This window comes from Sinohyriopsis cumingii, chromosome 9, assembly GCF_028554795.1.
Source record: "Sinohyriopsis cumingii isolate HCF-2022 chromosome 9, ASM2855479v2, whole genome shotgun sequence".
NCBI classification, from domain to species: Eukaryota; Metazoa; Mollusca; class Bivalvia; order Unionida; family Unionidae; genus Sinohyriopsis; species Sinohyriopsis cumingii.
Genome location: NC_142969.1, coordinates 37,269,570 through 37,291,870, shown reverse-complemented (window position 1 = coordinate 37,291,870; position 22,301 = coordinate 37,269,570). Strand labels below are relative to the sequence as shown.

The 22,301-nt window shown below is 36.0% G+C and overlaps 1 protein-coding gene across 2 annotated transcripts in view; it reads right to left on the bottom strand.

Moving 5' to 3' along the window:
• Window positions 1–21,702, bottom strand: part of LOC149791564 (WD repeat, SAM and U-box domain-containing protein 1-like) — a 58,250-nt gene extending 36,548 nt beyond the window's left edge. The window contains exons 1-3 of one of the 2 annotated variants that reach the window (XM_089970105.1): window positions 21,562–21,702; window positions 15,874–16,036; window positions 7,504–7,958 (exon numbers count right to left, since the gene is read on the bottom strand). In XM_089970105.1, the coding sequence (XP_089826231.1) occupies window positions 7,504–7,925 (422 nt within the window). In that variant the 5' untranslated portion in view covers window positions 7,926–7,958; window positions 15,874–16,036; window positions 21,562–21,702. The remainder of the gene's footprint in view (window positions 1–7,503; window positions 7,959–15,873; window positions 16,037–21,561) is intronic. The other variant, XM_089970106.1, reaches the window with a different exon arrangement.
• Window positions 21,703–22,301: the final 599 nt, after the last annotated feature.

Here is a 22,301-nt window from a genome sequence, read left to right as displayed (position 1 = left end):
TTCAAAAGATTTTAAATTTAATTTGCATTGTATGCTGCCTGTGGCACAGGGGCTTGTATCATTGCTTACAACTGACCTGTCATACATGTACTATGTATGGTACATGTACATGTATGACAGGCCAATTGTAAGCAACGATACGATCCCTTGTGTTGTAAGCCTACACATTTTTCCTGCAAAGTAGAAACTTTCAAGGCACAATAAAAGTGCTCTAATCACTTTGGAGAAGATGTCCCTTTTCAGCTTTCATTGCTTTTATTTAAGTTTGGTACTAACTTCCTTTGAAGAAAGGTGCTTTGTTTTTATTGAAAATTGCAGTTGGCTTGCTCTGATGATGGGTGCATGTGTTATTGAAGTCGCCACTAAATGTAAACTTTCGAAGACCAAAGAAATGCCAGTTTGTTATTGTGGTGGTAACATCAATAATTGTAGTAGAGCATTGATTGAGACCGATTTTTTGTTGTTGATCTTTTTCATTTTTTTTTGTTTCATTAGCTTAGTATTTATACAGAACAATCAGTGCTTCACAGGTAATCAGTTTTCTTTGAATTTCAGCAAAACTAGTGTTTAGGTATGTTATGGAAAAAAAAAATCCTCACTTGGTCGATTGCAACCGTTCCTGTTCCTGTTTGCAGAGGTTAATCGATTGTAGCTAATTGGGTAGCATGACTATCTGAGTGAGCAGCAGGGAGGGTGAACCCTACAACTTTTAGAGCAAGTTTTTCGCAAAAATAAAGCTTCATACAAAAAATAAAAATACAAGGTTAATAACACCAAACCAGAGCTTCTATCTGACCGAGACTTTCTCTAATTGGGTTAGTTCATTTTGTTACTTTATTTTTAAATTTGTGTTTTTGCATGTTTGTTTACCCACCTGCCAACTCAATTTTTGTCGTCACCTTCCCTGCTGCTGTGTGGGTGTGGTATATTTAAATAATTATTATATCAACAATGGAATCTCACACAGCTAGACTAGCTAGAGTCTCAGCTAGAATTTACAGAAGGCACAGAACAGTTATTTACCGGTAAACCAATTGTCGAACCAACAAAGAAAATTGTTACAGCAACCGAGGCAGCTCAAAAAGCTCAAGACATTACCTGTTGATATTGTTGGCTGTCTTCAAGCAGCTCAACCACCACCCCTGCAACCTCATCAGCCACAACCTCTGCCAAAAGTTGGAATTAACATTACAGATAAATACACACCTGAAGGTATTGCCGCTATCAAGGACAGAGACCAAATACTTGATATTGCCATGTTTGGATATCATAACAGAGATAAGTATGTAAAACCCAAATATGTTAAAACTCTAAAAGCTGCCGATTGGATTAGAGATGTATATCACATCGCTACTGATACTCCACTGGTCAGATCTGAGGAAGATGTTAATCTGTATGACAGTTTTAACCAGACAGTAGGTGAGTATACTAAACGAAAAAGACAAGTAATACAGGAAAAAAGACAAAAATAAGAAGTAACAAGTCAAAACTTGAAAAAGCAAAAGGGAAATGAAAAGAAAAAGAAATGAAGTTGCAATTTAAAGAGGCTGAATGAGAAAGGAAACAAACAGAAGATTTGGAATCTGAAGAAATTAGATGACGGAATTATGTTCACCAAGTAAGAAAGAAGCAGAAGAAACAACTGGAAGTGGTCTGAGCAATTGGTCACTCAAGGAAGTGGTCTTATTACTCCATGTCCAAGCAAAGTCCTTGCCAATGTTGATTGACTAGAGATTCTGACTGGCAGAAAACAAGCCGGCAATAATTCCCCAGAAATCATCAATGAAGCAGCTATTTTTCAGAGATTATTTACAGGTAGTATCATGGATATTAATGTTTATTGGTCCCTCATTGATGAAATCAACGATGATTACCGCAGTGAATGAGGTATACAATTAGATCAATGACAAAAAAATAAGATGATTATACATAATACTCAACGTGGATCGATCATGGTCAGGGTAATAAATTTGTTGTTACCAATATACAAAGCGATCTATGGTGATGGATTCAGTAGGACAGCCCCAAAAGCAATACCAATTGCAAAGCAACTAGGAATGAAAGCTATTGATGTTGTTCATGATAAAGGTATTGGTGATGTTGCCAGCAAGGCAGTCTCAGCAATCAAGGATAGACTAGCATGATTACGATGAAAACCACAATCAGTAAAACTACCCAGCACTGAAGTTATGCCTGCAAATGTCAGTAAAATAATAAATCAAGCATAAATCAAAAACTAGCAGAGTTAGCTGGTATACCTCTGTCAGAAAAAGAAAAAAAATATAACCACAAGATTAATAGCAGGAAGTGGTCTTTGTGTTAGACAATAACAACTATAATAAAGATGTTCAAACGTATATCTGATCCTGCATTCAACATGGATGTACCATTTCTCAAGGATGAATATGTGCATGACTATCAATATTATTCTTATGACGCATAAGAGCCAAATCAGTGTGGACAAATCAAACTGCAAGTTCAAGATACAAGTATATATTTCTTACCCTCTGAAGCATTTATTGAAGTAAAAGGTGAAATTTTAAAAATAAAAATAGATGATACTGAATATGGAGCTGATTTCAGAGCTGGTTTTGTTAATAATGGTATTATGGCGTATTCAACAGCGCTACATACATGATTAATGGAATAAATATTGAAATATTTCAGAATGATGTCAACGCTGCCACAATAATACTGGGTCTAGCAAAATATTCTGATGATTATTCAAGATCAGCTGGTCCGTCAATGATGTTTACCAAAGACACTTCTAACCACCATAACAACATACAGTATAATAAAAGACGACCAAGAAACAATGCCAATAACACTGACACCGATGTGTGGCCTCTGGTTCATGGTGCTAATCCAGAATTCAACTTATGTTTGCAGCACGTCCATCAATACTGAAAGATGGTCAGAGAAGATTTTCATTTGCAATTCCACTGTCACATATCTTTAGATTTTGCAGAAATGGCAGAAAGGTTATTTTCAGAGCTAAACACACAGTTGTACTTGTAAGAAAGGCTATCAATGATGATGCAATATGGCACCCTATCGGTGATGTAGATAAAGTAATGCTGACAAAACTTTTATTGTGGATGCCAACAATGATACCATCACTCAATGAAGAACAACGGTTGCTCTCTTTTATGGACTCAGGTGGTAAATCAACAAGATCATGGTTGATGATGACCATAGATAGTGTTCATAGTAACATTAATGGTTTATTCACATAGCGGATAGCATCACAGCAAGGTGTATCTGCACTGCGATATATATTTGTTGTTTTCCAAGATGCTGCACAAGTAACCTCGCAAGAATGCAGCGCAATGATATTTGACAAACTTGGTGTTCATAAAGTTTAATTAAGGATAAACCAGCATCAAGAACCAACTGAGGACATAATACTTAACTTTGAGAATAATCTTGTTGCACGTGCATATCATAGTTTGATGACATTCATGGGACGTGATCAAAATGTTGATTCTGGCCTGCAAATATCATAACCAGATTTTACAGCGGTGTATCCAAATTATTACTTTTCTCTGTTAAATTTGGATTTAGTTAGGCAATCTGTTGTTCATATACACTTTCGAGTTCGTGTGGCAATAGAAGCTATTGTTAATTACACAAAAAGGGCTGTATATACTCTCAGATAAAACAATGCTGCTTGAAGGTGCTGGTGGACAAATGAGATTTATTGATGCCCCAGTGTTTATCATGAAATTAAATCACTCATGATGTTATAATGTCATATCATCATGTTAGTGTTCCTCTGACTCCTGGTCAGAATAAAAACTACAACCAGTATCAAAAGAGAACATTGGAATAAAAATATCACCCCAAAAAAAAGAACAAATCGAAGGTGGTCCGAATAAACAATCATTGTCAGAACGTCAACTCACGCACTTCAATGAAGCCAAGCAATCAAAGACCAGCACACGACTTAATCTTTCTGTGGGCACCATTAAAGACATAGACATTTTCGGATGAGACGCAGCAGAAGGAAAGGTGACAACAAAAATTCAGTGGGTGGGTGGGTAAATGAACACACATACATATTTGAACAAACAAACATCAAACATAAAGCAACAAAATTAGAGAAAATCTCAGTTGGTTAGGGTCTTTGGTTTGGCGTTATTAACCTTGTATTTTTTATTTTTTGTAGGAAGCTTTATTTTCGCGACAAACCTGCTCTAAAAGTTGTAGGGTTCACCCTCCCTGCTGCTCAGTGTATCCAAGCTTTTACAATACCCAGGCCAGATTATGATGTTAAAATGTGTTGTTAAGTCACATTTGTCAATATGAACAAATGATTTATTTGTGTAACAATAAATAGCTCCTAGTGCATTTTATATCCAAGTTTGTAACTTCTTTCGTGGTGACTTCGAATTTCTCCACCCCAAACCCAAGATTTATATACAAGTTTAAACAGCAAAAAAGTTGCCCAAAAAATTGGTTGATAGTATATTTTATCGACAATAAGAAAAAAATTCAGTTTGCGACATTGGCAAAGCCCAGCGCCATTCCTGGAAAGTTAGCAGGCTTGGAGTACCATCTAGCGTCTTTGTTTTTGCTTATGTGATTCGACTTGTTAGGTATGTATACATACCATGAGTGGTTGCAATGGTAGCGTGATACGATGTAATGTGGTGAGAAGATGTCCTTTTTCAGAGAAGCAGCATAACCCACACTGCTGGAGCAAGCACAATTGGCCATAGCTTGTCAGTCAGGAAAAGGGAGGGAATCTAAAAATGATAGGGACTAGGTCTTTCACAGGCCAGTTCAAGAAGCATAGGAATCTTGTTATCACAGCCTTGCAAGAATACAGACAGTAATAGAAAATTTCTCTTCTCATCATTTTGAACCTATTCATCTCTATTGATCTTGAGGGAGTGAGGACCCACAACCATGACTTAGTCAATGCAGGCTATGACTTAGTAAGCAATACCAAAGAAGACTCAGACATTGACCTAGTCAGCAATCCAGAAGACAATCCAGTCAGCAACTCAAGACTGTAATCCACTAGATGACCCAGTCGACGATCTCGAAAGGCAATCTGGGAACAAGCCAGAAATATGACCACAGCTTACTGGGGCAGAAATCTGTCACACTGTGGAGCTCCAGACAGATACAGCGGAGTATCACTCCAAAATAAAGACCTATCCTAAAGAACCAGAGAAAGCAAGACTCAGTGTAGCATAACAGAGTACAGCACTTTAGCCAACACATCTTTCAGGAATGAAGAGCTGACATCAGGAAACAGATATCAGTCAAGATAATTGGATAACTTAACCATACTGTATGAATTAAACAATGGTTTTGGACACATGAAGATAACATGCGGCCACTTTGAGGGGTAAATATGACATTGTTGCCCACATTAGAGGGGTGGATGCCCATGAGGAGTACTTTTGTACATCAGTGCTGAGAAAACTGGCCAGGTAGAGGAGGTGGCCACTGGGGGGGGGATATAAGAAGGGGACCAGTGTTATACAAGTGAAGTAACCGTATTGAGAAACAATAAGTCAACATTGCAATACAGTAACACTTCAATAAAACTGTTAATCAATATAACATTTACTATATGAGAAATACAACATCTCTAAGTGATGTTACCTTGTAAGGCTTCAAAAGGTAGTCTAGTCAATTGAACATATAAAATTAACATAAAAATTAAACAAATCTACAAACATCAGAAGACATTTAAATTATCTAGTCTGTCTACATTTTAATTTAAACTTCACAGGAATATTGTTTTAAAAGTCTCCACATATATGAACTATCTTTTTTAATATCTGTTTTTGCACAACACTAAATATGTCACTGCATAGTTTTCTTGAGGAAAATTAACATATCAACAATGTCTGAACTCAAAGCCTGTGCAATCGCAATGTTTCCTGCTGTACTAAAGACTTTCCCCAATGGCACACACACACACACACACACACACACACATATATATATACACTAGTCCCACCAAAATTGATCCCTATTTGTTGAACTTGAAGAAAATCGCAATCAAATTTGGCAATGGAAACTCTGATGTATCGCTCGTTTTATCATCAAAAACAGTAGATAGGACCTAGAAAATTTAATCAACACTATGAAATATCAAATTTAAAAATAGGTCACACAATTTTTTTTACATTTTCTTTCCAAACGACGTTCCCTGTACACCTGCAATTAATGATATGTAAGGAAATTTCAATCAATAAAAATGTCACTTACGCAGAGTGGAGGCAGTACTTTAATAAATAAATACAAATTAAATAATGTTTTTGTCTATTGAAATTTGTGTTCTAGTTATATCTTTAGTTTCTTTTAAGTGTAATCATCATAAATGCAATGTGTCTCTTGTAATTAAATGTAAAATGCATCAATGTACCATATTAGTTATGTCCCCAGGCGTTTTTCTGAGAACCTAATTAAGTGCTGACCGCATTTTGATAACTGACTTCTGTAAGTATTTGTTGTATTGTTGCACTGAATTAAAAGCTAGCCCCCTTTGTATTATCATGTTAATTATGTCTTTTTAATTAAAAAAAGGAGGTGGAATTAAAGAAAAGTTAAAAGGTGCAAAATTCCTACAAACTTATCTAGCGGCCCCGGTCGTATGTCGGGTGAACTAACTTCATTTGATCAATCGAACACTTATAAATGTTATTGTGTACGTAACATAAACTACCTTAAATTAACCAACTCTTTCATAACTGTGATCAAAGATAACAGGGCAGCCAAGCGAAATGAATACTTCGTAAAATAAGGAGTTTGATTTCACAGATACGGACCATTGTGGGCAAGCGATTTTCTAGAGATATCCTCAAGGATGATAAGAAGTTTCATTATTACTTCCAATGAAATCATGACATCAATATTGTACTAATTGAACAATACAAAAATTGAGTTTTGATGTAGACGATTGTCTCACAAAATAAAGAGTGCAGTTTAAAAAAAAAGAAGGAATATTGTTTGTTGATGTATTAACAGTTAGTCTAGTTCCCTGCTCTGTGGACTCCGGATAATATATTCCACTATGGGAATCAGACGCATCAAGAAAACAAACAGCAGCGACATACAACACAGATTTTTTTCGTGTACACCTCATGGTTGTTGAAACCAGTTGGAAAGATCTTTCATATATTGGATATTTTGAAAATATATGTTATTTGAACAGAATAATAAACAACTGCATTAGAAAAAGCACATTATTAAAAATTATTGTCGACAGGATTGTAAAATGAGGATTAAGTCAATAAACAGCCCAGTTCCCTAATGCTGCTCCTCCTCCATGGTTTTCTTGATGTTAAGGCAATTTTTTTCAATTTTTGGAGGTCCCTTGGTAACTTGTGCCTCGCTTATAGTGCAGTCTATGTTTGTGGACCCCATTGTGCGCGAGTTATCGAGGGAGAGGTGTATATATAAATTTAACTTGCATACATATTATAGTTTATTTCAGACACACTATATCATTTATTTTGCATTCAAAAATTTTATATTTACCTTGATAACAATTTTGCCTCTACATCCCACAAGCAAACATTTTCATCATCACTTCCTGTGACTAGCCATCTCGAGTTTGTTGAGAAGCAGCAAACACGAACGGGACTTTTACTCTCATGCTGTAATGTTGCTACTTGGGTACCAGTCTTTATGTTCCAAATAATCAACTTGCCATCCGTGGAGCATGACACCAGCTGATTCCCATAAGGTGAAAATGTCACACAGTGTACATAATACGTATGTCCTAATAGCGGTGAGCATGGAAGTTCACTGAAATCATTTGTGTTCCAAAGACGTACAGTCTTGTCGGCAGAGCATGTTGCTAGTTTTCCATTAACAGAAAAAGAGACACCATTGACATCAGAGCTATGGGACCCTATTGTATGCCGAAGGCTGGCCACTACATCATCCATGCTAGTCATACTAAATATGGATGTGTATATTAAGTCTGATCACTGAAATGGACAAGAAAAAATAGAAAAGTCCTACGATGAAATAAATTGGCAATTCGGGCAGGAAACGTATTCTCAAATCAACTGACAGGTAGTGTCCCATTAAACTGTAAAGGTTTTTATAAGTTCATTATGTGTTTCTGTGTTGCTTCAGTGTTGTTTATTTGGCAATACATTATTATTCATCTTATTGTTTATGATTGTCTGCAAATATGTTGCCATATACAGAGTATGGTAATGGTTTAATACATTTAATCTGTTTTTCTCACTTTGATTAATGGTATTCTCCTTATATTAGTGTCCTAGTTCAACAAGGAACTTAATAATATTAATAATAATAATAATAATAATAATAATGATAATAATAATAATAATAATAATAATTTTTCAGATACTTGCTTTTCTTGTCATGAAATCCATAATAAAAGTGTGCCTTTTATAATAACATTAGCATAACCTGTTTTTAAAATCTGAGACAGACTTCTCCCAAATAGCAAAATCACATCTAAAATACTGTAGCCAAAATATACTCTAAGATGAAAACCTATAAGACCCTCATTTGAAAAAAAAATGTACTTAACACAAACATCTTTCCCTCAGTATAACATGGCAGCCAGGACCCATAACCACTGAACACAATACATACTGAACTGTGGTATAAAGGAAACTGATAAAGCTTTAATATCTCTTAAAAAGAATGTCTATCTATGAGTTTATCTATTCACTAATTAGTTCAATATGACACTTATAAAATTATGGTTACTAATAAAGCACTCCCTCACTATAAGGCCTTTCATTATAACAGTTACTGTTGTAAAGCACATATATTCATGAATCTAATCTCGTTACATAGTGAAATTGCATATATAATATACTTCATTATAAGGCAGCCTCACTCAATATTAAGCAGTATATTCTATGGCTCACTGGGACAATGTTATTCACCTTCACTGGGACAGTGTTATTCACCTTCACTGGGACAATGTTATTCACCTTCACTCAAAAGAGTAACCAGAGTTTAGGTATTATTGACTAAAGATGTTGTTGTTGTTGTTCTAGGGTTTAATGCCATTTTTCAGCACAAGATAGGCTATACATGGCAGCCAGTACAACTGGTGGAGGAAGAATCCTGGAAAACCCAGGGAAGAACCACCCACACACGAGAAGCTAATGGCAGGCTTTCCCACGTATCCATGCTAGCCGAGCCTTGGACTCGAACCCACACAGACAGAGGTGAGATGGCAGTTATCCGGAACGGTGAGGACTTTAGACCACTCAGGGCCCCGACTAAAGATGTCAACAGGTGCCCGGGTACTTGGGTACCTGCCCATTCATAAACACCCAGGTAATAAAATTAGCTATAGGGTGCCTGTTTAGTTCATGTAAAACAAGAAAGAAAAACATGTTTCCAAGATCAGATCAAAAATTATATCTGGTGAAGTCAGGAATGAGAAAGACAGAATAATGAGTACGGTACAGTTTGAGGCTTGTGTCATGTGACATAGATCCATTGTAGACCTTCATCTACTGATCGTATTGATGTGTGTGACCATTTTGCTATGTATGTCAAACAATTTCCTTATAGTTCATTTATAGTAACTGCAATGAAATGTTTCTAAGAAAACACAGGTTTCTTGAGTTTGAAACTGTCACAGATTCATTATAGTTTTACCATCCTTGGCATGGATGTTTCTTTCATAACCTCTGTGGAATACAAGACACTGTTGGAAGAGTTTTTTTCGCCAACTTGGGGTGCCACATATCAGTTTAAACTGGGACGGATCGAGGATTCAAAGCAGATAGAAACTGAGCACTGGGAGCACCTAGACCACCCTAATCCAACCAGTGGGTATAATTGCACTTCCACTGTTAAAGCCATGACCACAAGTATTACATTCTAAAATGTAAATGCGATGGTAGTAGAGTGGGGCACTATACAGACAATGGGAATTACCATCACAAAACCCTCTGGCTACATATACGGACATGATTTATATGAACAAATGACATAGCTGAGGGTTTATGCAGACAAAAGGTTTGGGCCTATATATGGACAAGGGAACGTGGAATATAGGTTAGATTTTGTATAGGGACAATAGGAATGATGACGTAAGGGTACTGAACATTGGCAACAATGTTGCAAGGGGCTGACCTAAATCAGACCAAACAGCAGGGGGGAAAAAAGGCTCAGAGGGGCAGGTCATAGAACTGGATAGAATGCTTGGCGGAACTGGTGAGTGTGTGTGCATGTGATTAGGATTTTTAATGTAGCTTTAACAATTTTCCAGTCATACTGCTACAATGTCTGCAGTGTGCCAGCTTATAGTGATGTCTAACACTAGGGCATCATGCTGCAGACATGTAGCTTGATGTCCCACCCAGTCACGTTATCCTGACATCAGGCCGACCAGTCCTAACACTAACCTCTTAACGCTGAGTGCCTAGCGAGGCAGCTGTTAATACCATTTTTGTAAGTCTTTGGTATGACTCAGCCTGGGTTCGAACCCACGACCTCCCACTTCCGAGGTAGATGCTCTAACCACTAGGCCACTGGAGTGGACTAGGGATTGGCGAGACATAGATATATAAGACATGTGCGTGTGTGTGTGATTTGGATTTTTAATGTAGCTTTAACAATTTTTCAGTCATATAAGAAATATATGACATACATACATACATACATACATTGATGAACATCAATCTATCACACATAAAATATAAAATCGACAAAAAATTTTTTAGCCAAGAGAGAAAATCTTTTTGAGGCAATGGAGTGCCTTGATAAGAGCCTTTCAGTTTCATCTTCTTTTCTCACTTAAGTATCACATCAGTCTATATTGAAAAAAACAAATATTAACTCAAATGGGCTTTATCAATGTGACTCGTGGATGTTATGTGACTTAAAAATGATAGAGGAGAGTGATTTTGTTAACTTGAAGAACATGTTGCATCAGAAAAAGGACAAATCAATAGCACGTTACAAATTTTGAAAGAGGAGTTTTCTACAGTGATGTAATACAGCATTCAGAATTTGTTTTCTTTACGACCTTTCATCAAACATTAATCATGTGATGTAGACTAGTTAAAGTGAATGTTGTTTAAAAATAATTTATACTTTTGTTTTGTTGTTGTTGTTGTTGTTGTTGTTTTGGGGCTTAACGCCATTTTTCAGCACACGATAGGCTATACATGGCGGCCAGTATTAATGGTGGAGGAAGAACCCGGGAAAACCCCGGAAAGAACCACCGACCCACGAGAAGCTACTGACAAGCTTTCTCACATACCCACGTTGGCTCAATCCTAGACTCGAACCGCCGCAGACAGAGGTGAAATGGCAGTGATCCGTAACGGAGAGCGCTTTAGACCACTCGGCCAATCGGGGCCCCTTACTTTTGTTTTGTATCTGTATTCTTGAACTAATCCACGTGGATTTAGCCATTTTGTGACAAGAATTTTAAGTAACCGCAGATCCAGGTAAGTAGCAAAAATAAATGTACATTTTTCATATGGTTTTCTAAAACAATGGATTGTAATAAATAATCTTTTTATGCTCAGACTACACTTTTTTGCCACTTAAATTTAATTTAGCAATAATTACACTTATATCTCTCAGGGGGTTGACATGTATGAACTTACAACAAACTAGTTCAGGTTCACATTTAATACGATTTCCCTTTGATGGGGTATCCAGATAACTGATCATTAGGATTGAAGGGTACCTGGATGACTTTTTCTACAATTTTGACATCTTTAGTATTGACTCTGACTCAGGAAGTATAACTGACTCTGATTCAGGAAGTATAATTGACTCTGACTCAGGTATGTTCACATGGCTAAAACTATTATTTGCTCAAAATCTTGATGGCCACAGATATGTTGACTTTTTGGAGGCATATGGCAGGAAGACACCCTCTACAGGCTGATTTTGAGTCTTTGCCTTCATTTGGCAGCAATTACAAGGTACATGTATGTAAACTCTACTTCTCTATGTTCAAGACACGTCTTAACCTAACAGGTTCTCTTTCAATAAACAACCCCCCCCCTCAAAATGAATACTAGCAACATACACACCATGCACAATTCCTCCACTGATTTTCAATGCATATGTAGAAAAACATTTGAGAACACAAACTGCTAAAGTCTGTATACAAATGTGGTGACACTCGACATGAGCACTTGAGGAAGAAAAGGTGTATTAATGGTAAAACAATGTAAAATAATAGACTTTAAAAATAACTTAATTAGGGTACATTTTAGCTCCACTACATTCTAATGCAGTTCATATCCAATTTATATGTTGTGTGTTTTGTGTTTGCATTGCTTGGCTACATGTCGTGACAAGTGCGGTGAAAACAGACGGAGGAAATTTGGAATGACATATGTATTTAATCCTATTCAAAGAGGATTATCTACACTTCAAGAGGGACAGTCAATGGAAAGCATGGATTAAAAATGACTAATACATAGTACCGACGATAAGTTAATTTTACATGCATTATGACTGCTGGAACGCGATGGCAAGCATAAGTTAACTTTACATGCATTATAACTGCTGGAACGTGATGGCAGGCATGATAAGTTAACTGTACATGCATTATAACTGCTGGAATGTGATGGCAAGCATGATAAGTTAACTTTACATGCATTATAACTGCTGGAACATGATGGCAAGCATTATAAGTTAACTTTATATGCATTATAACTGCTGGAATGTGATGGCAAGCATGATAAGTTAACTTTACATGCATTATAACTGCTGGAACATGATGGCAAGCATTATAAGTTAACTTTATATGCATTATAACTGCTGGAATGTGATGGCAAGCATGATAAGTTAACTTTACATGCATTATAACTGCTGGAACGTGATGGCAAGCATTCTAAAACAGCCAGAAGGGTCAGAGCGTGTCAGTCAGTACTATGAGAAAGTTGAAATGCAGACAGCCATTCAGACTTTAAAAAAACAATAATAACTATACATGTATATTAAAAATCTCAAATATTATATGGGATGTAGCTTAAGGCTTGAAGTATGACTGGGTTGACATGTATAGGAAAACCAGAGTATAATGTTGATTCTAATATTTCTTATTAATCAAAATACTGAAATGTCATACAAAGAATTACAATGATGCAATATGTCCCGTAAGATGAGGCTCTATGTTGTTTGTAAAACTGATTACTCCTAAAAACTGCATAGACCCTGATATGCCAGTGCATTATGTAATAGCAAATTTGAGTTTTTGCACTGGATTCAACTCTGACTATATATATCATATATGTGGTACAAAAAGCAATCATTTCATTGACAGTAAATAAATTTTCAAACAGTACTAAACTTTCAAATTATATTAAAGTTACAAATTCATATTCACTATCTTTGCTAATTAAATTCGAAGCAAATAGTCATTAGCTTCATTGAGATATGGTTCAGGTGTAACAATGCAGTAAACAATAAAATTATTGATCAACACAAACCCAATATGAATTGTGTTTGTGAAACCAAAATGAATGTCAAAATTTCCAACAATGAAATTCTCCCAGCCATATAACATGATAATCGGAAAAGTGAAACAACAGAGATGGGGAGGTGTATTCACAGTAGTTACACAAATCGATTCTAGTTACAGGTACTCCCTGAGTTATATAAGGGTTACATTACTGGGACCTCTACGTATTTCAGTTTTTAAGTAAGTTGGGTTTTACAAGGCTCTATATGGGTAGTTTCATAACTAACATCACGGTGAAGGGTAAATTTAACAAAACACAACAAGAAGATTATGAAAACTGTAACAGACATGAGTTACAAATTCACATGAGAGGAGAAGCAGAACTATATACTGCAGGTGGACTCAGTTTGAACATCGAAAAACTGCACATGTTTATGGTTCATTTATGTATCTGCGAGTTTGTGTATGTTGCATGTACCTGTATATTGAAACAGTTTTGAGAAACACTGGGAAAAGATTAAGATTTCAAAAGCAAAACTGCTGCATAATGGCTCATTCCATCACTCACTCTCATATGATAGCAATGACAACTTCACTTCAAACACTCAAGAGAATGTAAATGCTACCCATTGTGATATTGGTAAATGGAAAGAAATTATCAATGATTCACATCAGTATGTATATAGTAAATAAATGATATTGTAAATGATGATAATAATCTTCAACAGCTCATTACTGGAACTAGCCTGGTGTGCTAGTCATTAGCACTGCTATCATTAATGATGGCAATAAAATGTATAGGGTATCAGGCTAGCAAAGAAATGGTCACTCTTTCTACTCAACAAATAATCCAAAATTATACCAAACAATGTTTCAATATTGATATTATTGTTGATAAATATTCAATGCACTGTACTCTGATAACTTTAAACATATGCAAGTAAATGCAAGGTACACACTCAATACTGAAATGGCATAAACTGGATGACAAGCGAAAGCACTACTGAAAATGTGATTACTAAAAGAGACTAGGAAGGTATAAGAAATGCTGAGGAAATGAACACAACTGGCTGAAGGATGACCCTGGAAAGGCTGTGGTGTTATGTACTTTGTGTGCTGAGGAAATGAACACAACTAGCTCAGGGATGACCCTGGAAAGGCTGTGGTGTTATGTACTTTGTGTGCTGAGGAAATGAACACAACTGGCTCAGGGATGACCCTGGAAAAGCTGTGGTGTTATGTACTTTGTGTGCTGAGGAAATGAACTCAACTGGCTCAGGGATGACCCTGGAAAGGCTGTGGTGTTATGTACATTGTGTGCTGAGGAAACGAACACAACTGGCTCAGGGATGATCCTGGAAAGACTGTGGTGTTATGTACTTTGTGTGCTGAGGAAACGAACACAACTGGCTCAGGGATGACCCTGGAAAGGCTGTGGTGTTATGTATTTTGTGTGCTGAGGAAATGAACGCAAGTGGCTGAAGGATGACCCTGGAAAGGCTGTGGTGTTATGTACTTTGTGTGCTGAGGAAATGAACACAACTGGCTCAGGGATGACCCTGGAAAGGCTGTGGTGTTATGTATTTTGTGTGCTGAGGAAATGAACGCAAGTGGCTGAAGGATGACCCTGGAAAGGCTGTGGTGTTATGTACTTTGTGTGCTGAGGAAATGAACACAACTGGCTCAGGGATGACCTTGGAAAGGCTGTGGTGTTATGTACTTTGTGTGCTGAGGAAATGTTAAATTAACTACTGATCTTGCTCCTGTTTGTTATTAGCAGGATGAGTGAAAATTTAAACAGGATATTTTACTTTGTTGATCCAACAAATTATTGGAATAAAAATCCTAATATTGAGCCATGCAACTATGGCAACAAGAAAACTGGATCAAAACAGGACCCTTGTCACGAACCCAAAGGGTTGTCCTTGACAACAGTTCTGGGCTCATTTTTGTTCATGCATTACATTAATAATGGAGCTGACAGTATAAACTCAACTTTTCCACTTATTCACGCATGGCTGCATTTTATTCAGCTATATAAATACTCCGATGATTCTAAGAAACTTCAACAAGATTCTGATGTTCGAAGTGACTGGTATGGCCAATGGCTCCTGTGATTCAAAACTAGCAACAGTATGCTCTTCAAACCACAAGGTTGAAACAACTGCACCACTACATATACAAGATATGAGACCAGATGTTCACTGAAATTACCTGATATCCACATCTTAGCACTGAACATACGCAGAAACTCTACTAGAAACAACAAAGCCAAAACTCAACCAATAAAGCAAATCAAACTTCAGGCCTATTTTGACACCTGATATCCACATCTTAGCACTGAACATACGCAGAAACTCTACTAGAAACAACAAAGCCAAAACTCAACCAATACAGCAAATCAAACTTCAGGCCTTTTTTGACACTCTCTGGATTACTGTAATAAAGAAACTAAAGAAAATACATACCTTATGCCCTATTCATCTTCACATTTGGTTAACGCACTCAAAATTACAGAAAAAAGAAATTGATAACGCCTGAAGCAGAACAGATCAGTCTGCATTTGTTAATTCAAGAGAAATCCAAGTGTAAATCAACTGCTGAAATCAGTCCAGAGGCAATCCCTCCAACCTGCAGAACAGAAAAAGTCTGATCACAATATTTAAAATCACAAATGGCAAAATTAACGTGGAACATATTCCTTATATCAGCCCTACAATGGAAGCTATCATACCTAATAAAAGAATAAAGTCTAATTGTTTAAGTTGTACTATACTTAGTGTAATGCCTTTTTCTGTACTGATGTATTCTGGACACCATTCCAGTTGTTGAAGTGCGATGGTATCAGAAAAATACCTTAGTTAGCTAATTTATGGTATAATTTCTTTAACAAAACAAAAGTATCTGAGAACAATTGGCCAAATGAGATTCTTCATATGTGTTTACTTCAAGCAGTAAAACACATCAACCCATTCCTATTATCAATATCAGGCTCAATGTTTTGCACTGTAGGACCATCCTTACATAAAATATTGAGCCACCAGACAAAACCCCAAGTTCCTACATCCAGTTCCAGTGTAATACAATTATAAATACAGTTCCAATGTGATACAGTTATAAATACAGTTCCAATGTAATACAATTTTAAATACAGATCCGATATAATACAATTATAAACACAGCAGTTACTTTCCCAGAATCAACAGATAGGAATAAGTTCCTCTCATCATTATCTACTCAAATCTCAGAAGAAAACTTAAACTGAATCAGAAACACTTCTTAACACGATCTTTGATGTCACAGCCTCAACAATTGATCCTATAGTTGTTAATATAGGAGCCAAATTACAGTCCAAGTTATCAGCGGTTATAGCAAGAGCCAAACACAAGCTTGCTGCATCTGTGTGAGGAAATATAAACAGAATATTTCCATCCTTACGGTCGTGATTTTTAACTTCTTGCTGGCTAAAGGGTTATGTAAGGTTTATGACAGTGGCTATGTTGTGAACCCAACACCAGATGGCCAGCTATGTATTTATTCAGTAATTAGCAGGTTGAGTTGGCTAGTTGTTTCAAAGACTTTAAGCTCTTATGTTACTAAGAAGCCTAGATTTCTGTGTTCACAATTACATGTGAAAGATTTGGCCAAGTGCCACCTGAGTGGCTAATTTGTCCTTTTCTAATAGACAGGCAAACTTGAGCAATGTGTCATCTTACAGAAACGTGTACAGTACACTCTATGTACAAATCAAAAGCATCTATATGACATGGAACTTTTCTGTAAATGGGTTGTGCTCATCTAATCTGATGCCATATTCAAAATAGCAGTCTACTATGAACACTTGTTTAGAGAAATTATTTAGGTCATTTTTGGTAACAGCATGTATTTGTCTTTTGCTGGAATAATCTAAGTGGGCTTCAAGCTATAACAGTATGTATGCACTGTTACAAACATGAGCCAGTGTGGGAAAAAAACATCTGGATGTCAATGATACCTTGCAATTCAATTAGTAGTTATATCAGCAAATTATAACCTCACCAATGAAGTAGGTTGCTGGTACTAATATTATAATTTAGTCAACAAACCTTATTCATTTACTTCATTGATTTATTTTTCTAACTCATCTGCTACAAATGAAGGAGGTTGCTGGTACTAATATTATAGTTCAGTCTACAAACCTTACTCATTTACTTCACTGATTTATTTTTTCTAACTCGAATGCTATAATGAGGCTCCTAAGATTTTCACCTAACTTGCACTTCAATCCTAACAGAACTTTAACACTATCACAACATCTGCATCACCAAGTATGTGTTGTTCACACAACAAGATTGATGTATTTCACAGTATTCTGCAAGCTCCTGATAACTTCGTAAATCTGAGACGTAAGGATATAATTTTCAACTTTGTTTTCTATTTTTGGAAATATTTTACCATCATTCGATACACTGGATGCAGATGATGGTGCTTTCCTTTAAAGTATGTGTAGGCATAGCGTCCATCCTTCAGTAAAAATGGACTCATCCACCCTTCAGTCTTCACTGAAAATGGACTCAACCACCCTTCAGTCTTCACTGACAATGGACTTGGAGCAGGTTCCTTATTAACATTAAAAACCTTCATTTGATTCAAAACATAAAAAGATGACACTGTTAGGGACGGCTTGGTGACAATTAAGTTAGAAATCATAAATCAATTAATGAAGTGAGCAAGTTTTGTTCATGTTTTATATAGCTGATAAATTGGTTACTATAAACACCAAAATACACATGTATTATATGTTCTCGATGTATATATCAGTGTACTCACAGGAATTATGATTTATTTTTGTTGGAATAATAATATAGAGCAAAATAAAATATGATTTCTGTAATTTTGATATGAATTTTTTTTCTTCTTCCAATTTATAGCTGAATTCATGTAATGGCATCACTCAGTCGTACTTGATTTGACAAATATGATTAACAGAGAATCGTAGTAATACATACACAAAATCAAAGTGAAAATAATCAAAAGTATTTGCCGACATTTTATTATATATTTACTTTAACTTTTGAATAATATGAATTAAATTGACTTACACCGTCCATTCTGGAAATTACCTCAGTTCCAGAATGGTCAGTCTTTATCATAACACGACTGTTCTGGAATGGAATGATCAACCATTTATGATACCTGTCCAATAAAGTACGACCAATAGGCAAGTGCTATAACTAGGGGAAATGTAAATAATTCATACCAAAACTGATCGAATCATATTTTATTTTGCTCTGTATCACTATTCAAACAAAAACAAATCATAATTCATGTGTGTATACTGATATATACACCAAGAACATGTAAATTCATGTGTATTTTGGTTTTTCAGTGTACATTGTATTTTAGTGTTTACAGTAACCCTAGTCCTACATGTAAAACCTCGATACTGAGATTTATGTTTTGGGCATCTGGGTCTTGCTGCCTAACTAACAGCACTGTGTAGAATGTTTTGATGTCGACTAACATCATAACAAAAGTCAAATTTTCAGGAATATCTCACACTACTAGCAACCAATAATGACACTTTTCTACAAAGTAAAGTCAGAATGTTTTAGTCAGACTTTACTTACTCTAATATCTTTTCTTTAACAAATTCAAATTCTCACAAAAGAAATAGACCTGTTTTAACGTTTTGTTGGCCTACATTTCAATTGGCTGGAAAGTGATGAAAGCGGGGAATGCCAAAATTGGGTTAAGTTGAAATATTATTCTTTAACGAAATGAATAAAAAGATATTATGCCTACTGAAACTGAAAGCAATGTTTCATTTTGTTCAAGAAACATATCCCCACACGAACCTACTTGAATATATCTTAGCATACCTCAACTAAAGTCACATTTTAACAAATTCAAATGTATGTCAATGGAACATTAAAATATGTCAATTTGCTAGTGTCAGATGTTGATTCCACCAGAATAAAAACAGCAAAGTATATTAATTACATATTAATTTGTGGAAGAGTCTGCCAAGTGTGTGAGATATCCCGGAAACTTTGACTACTTGTTCCGATGTCAACATTGGAACACACTATACTAGGCTGTTATTTGGTCAGTAAGACATAGCACTAAAACATAAATAACATGATATGTCTTACATTGTTGGACTACAGTAACCCTAGTCCTACATGTATGACATGACATTGATATTTATGTTGTGGGCGTCAAGGTCTTACAGCGTAACTAACGGCACTGTGTAGCGTGTTTTTATGTTGATTAACATCATTAAGAATGTCAAATTTTCAGGAATATTTAAAACAAATGACAACTAAAATAACAATGCTTTTCTACAAAGTAAAGTCATAATGTTTTAGTCACTTTACTTACTCTGATGTCTTTTCTCTAATAAATTCAAATTCTCACAAAATAAATGGACCTATTTTCAAGTTTTGTTGTCCTACAATTCAGTTGGCTAGAAAGCGATGAAAGCCGTGAATGCTGAAATCGGGTTAAGTTGATGTTGTTGTTGTTCTAGGGTTTAACTCCATTTTTCAGCACAAGATAGGCTATACATGGTGGCCAGTATAACTGGTGCAGGAAGAACCCAGGAAAACCCAGGGAAGAACCACAGACCCATGAGAAGCTACTGACAAGCTTTCCCACATACCCACGCTACCCGATACTTGGACTCGAACCCATGCAGACAGAGGTGAGACAGCAGTGATCCGGAACGGTGAGCGCTTTAGAAATATTATTCTTTAACGAAATGAAAAAAATATATTATGCATATTGGAACTGTAAGCAACGGATCATTTAGTTCAAGAAACGTATCCCCAAAATGTACCTGCTTGAACTTCCTTTGGCATACCTCGACTACTGTCGCATTGCAACAAATTCAAATGTATGTCAACGGAACGTGAAAATGTGTCCATTTGCTAGTATCATATTTCAATTCAGCCAGGATAAAGACAGTACAGTAAGTATATTAATTACACATAAATTAGTGGAAGAGTGTCGATATATGCTGCCAAGTGTGTGAGATGCTCCTGAAACTTTGAAATGCTGTTATTTGAATAGTAAGACATAGCACCTAAACAAAATTAACATGTGCTATGTCTTACATGTATGACTACAGTAACCCTAGTCCTACATGTAAGACATAGCACATTTTGATTTTGTTGAGGTGCTATGTCTTACTGTCCAAATAACGGCCTTGTATAGTGTGTTCTGATGTCGTTGACATCGGTATGAGTAATGAAAATTTCAGGAACATCTCACACATTTGATAGCCTATATCGACATTTTTCCACTAATTTATGTGTAATTAATATACTTACTGTGCTGTCTTTATCCTGGTGGAATGAAAATATGACACTAGCAAATGGATGCATTTTCACCTTCCGTTGACATACATTTGAATTTGTTGCAATGCGACGGTAGTCGAGGTATGCTGAAGTAAGTTTAGGTAGGTTGATGTTTAGGATATGTTTCTTGAACGAAACGAAACGTTGCTTACAGTTCAAATAGACATAAAACATTTTTTATTCGTTTCATTAAAAAATAATGTTTCAACTTTATCCGATTTCGGCATTCTCGGCTTTCATTGCTTTCCAGCCCAATGAAAAGTAGGCCAAAGAATCTTGAAAACGGGCCCATTTCTTTGTGAGAATTTGAATTTATTAGAGAAAAGGCATCATAGTAAGTAAAGTCTGACTAAAACAATATAACTTTACTTTGTAGAAAAGCGTCATTATTTTATTTGTCAGTTGTGTGAAATATTCCTGAAAATTTTACTTTCGTAACGATGTTAGTTGACATCAAAAACACACTACACAGCGCCATTAGTTAGGCTGTAAGACCCTGACGCCCACAACATAAATATCAGCGTCGGGTCTTACATGTATGACTACAGTAACCCCTGATAAGTTTCGTTTCTTAAATGAGGGCGGGTGGGAAGGCTGAAACTATATCACTGTCATTTACACGAACTTGTTTCCAAAGAGTGATGTATCAACAATTCTACATACCCATGATGAGCCTGAATCAAGGATTGATCGTTGCTGTTTTACAAGGGTGAATGTCAATGTGTGAAACAGAAAGTTGAGAAATAAGACGTTGCCATTCTGATTTAGAGTTGTCGTATGCAAAATACTATCTTAAAACTAAACCAAAATACTTACCATGATGATATATAAAATGCAATCGACCTTTAATTGATAACTGGGTGATTAACAAAATTATGTAATGAGATCTGTTACTTTGTTGACGAATGCTGCCTCCCGTTCTTGACTCATCTGGTCACACGATCAAACATTGGGGAGAATCGGACCATCTCGGCTATTTCTGTGAGACAAACATCTTGTTTTTATCTCGATTGTCCTCCGAGTTGCCGGTTACGCATCACCAAAATAAGTTCAAAAACCGAAATACGTGTTTTTTTTGTGAATATATCAGTGTACAAGCCGAAAATATAATTTCTATTTGTTTCAGTAATAATGCTTATCAAAAATGAAAACGTTCATCTAAGTGATTTTGATAAAAAATATTTACTTTTTACCTATTTCCAGCCCAATTATTTTATATTGCTTTTGAGAGATACTTTCCTTTTGATGCATTACTATTTGCAGTGTATCTCGCCTGTGTAATTAAACTTGGAAGAAAACAAGATATGTGAAACGGAAAGGCTATTTAATATCATAAATGGAGCTAATGCATGCCTAATATGTTTGAATCTTATTCTGTGATTCTGAAATGCTTAGAATATCTAATTCGGTACGAAGCGGATTAGTAGTAAATGGGGGCACCCTAGCGACAATGGGAATTAGCATTACAAGACCCCTTGGGCAACTCTAGCGACAATGGAAAATTAACATGGAGAAAAATCGTGGGACAATCTGGCGACAAGGGAAATTAACATGGA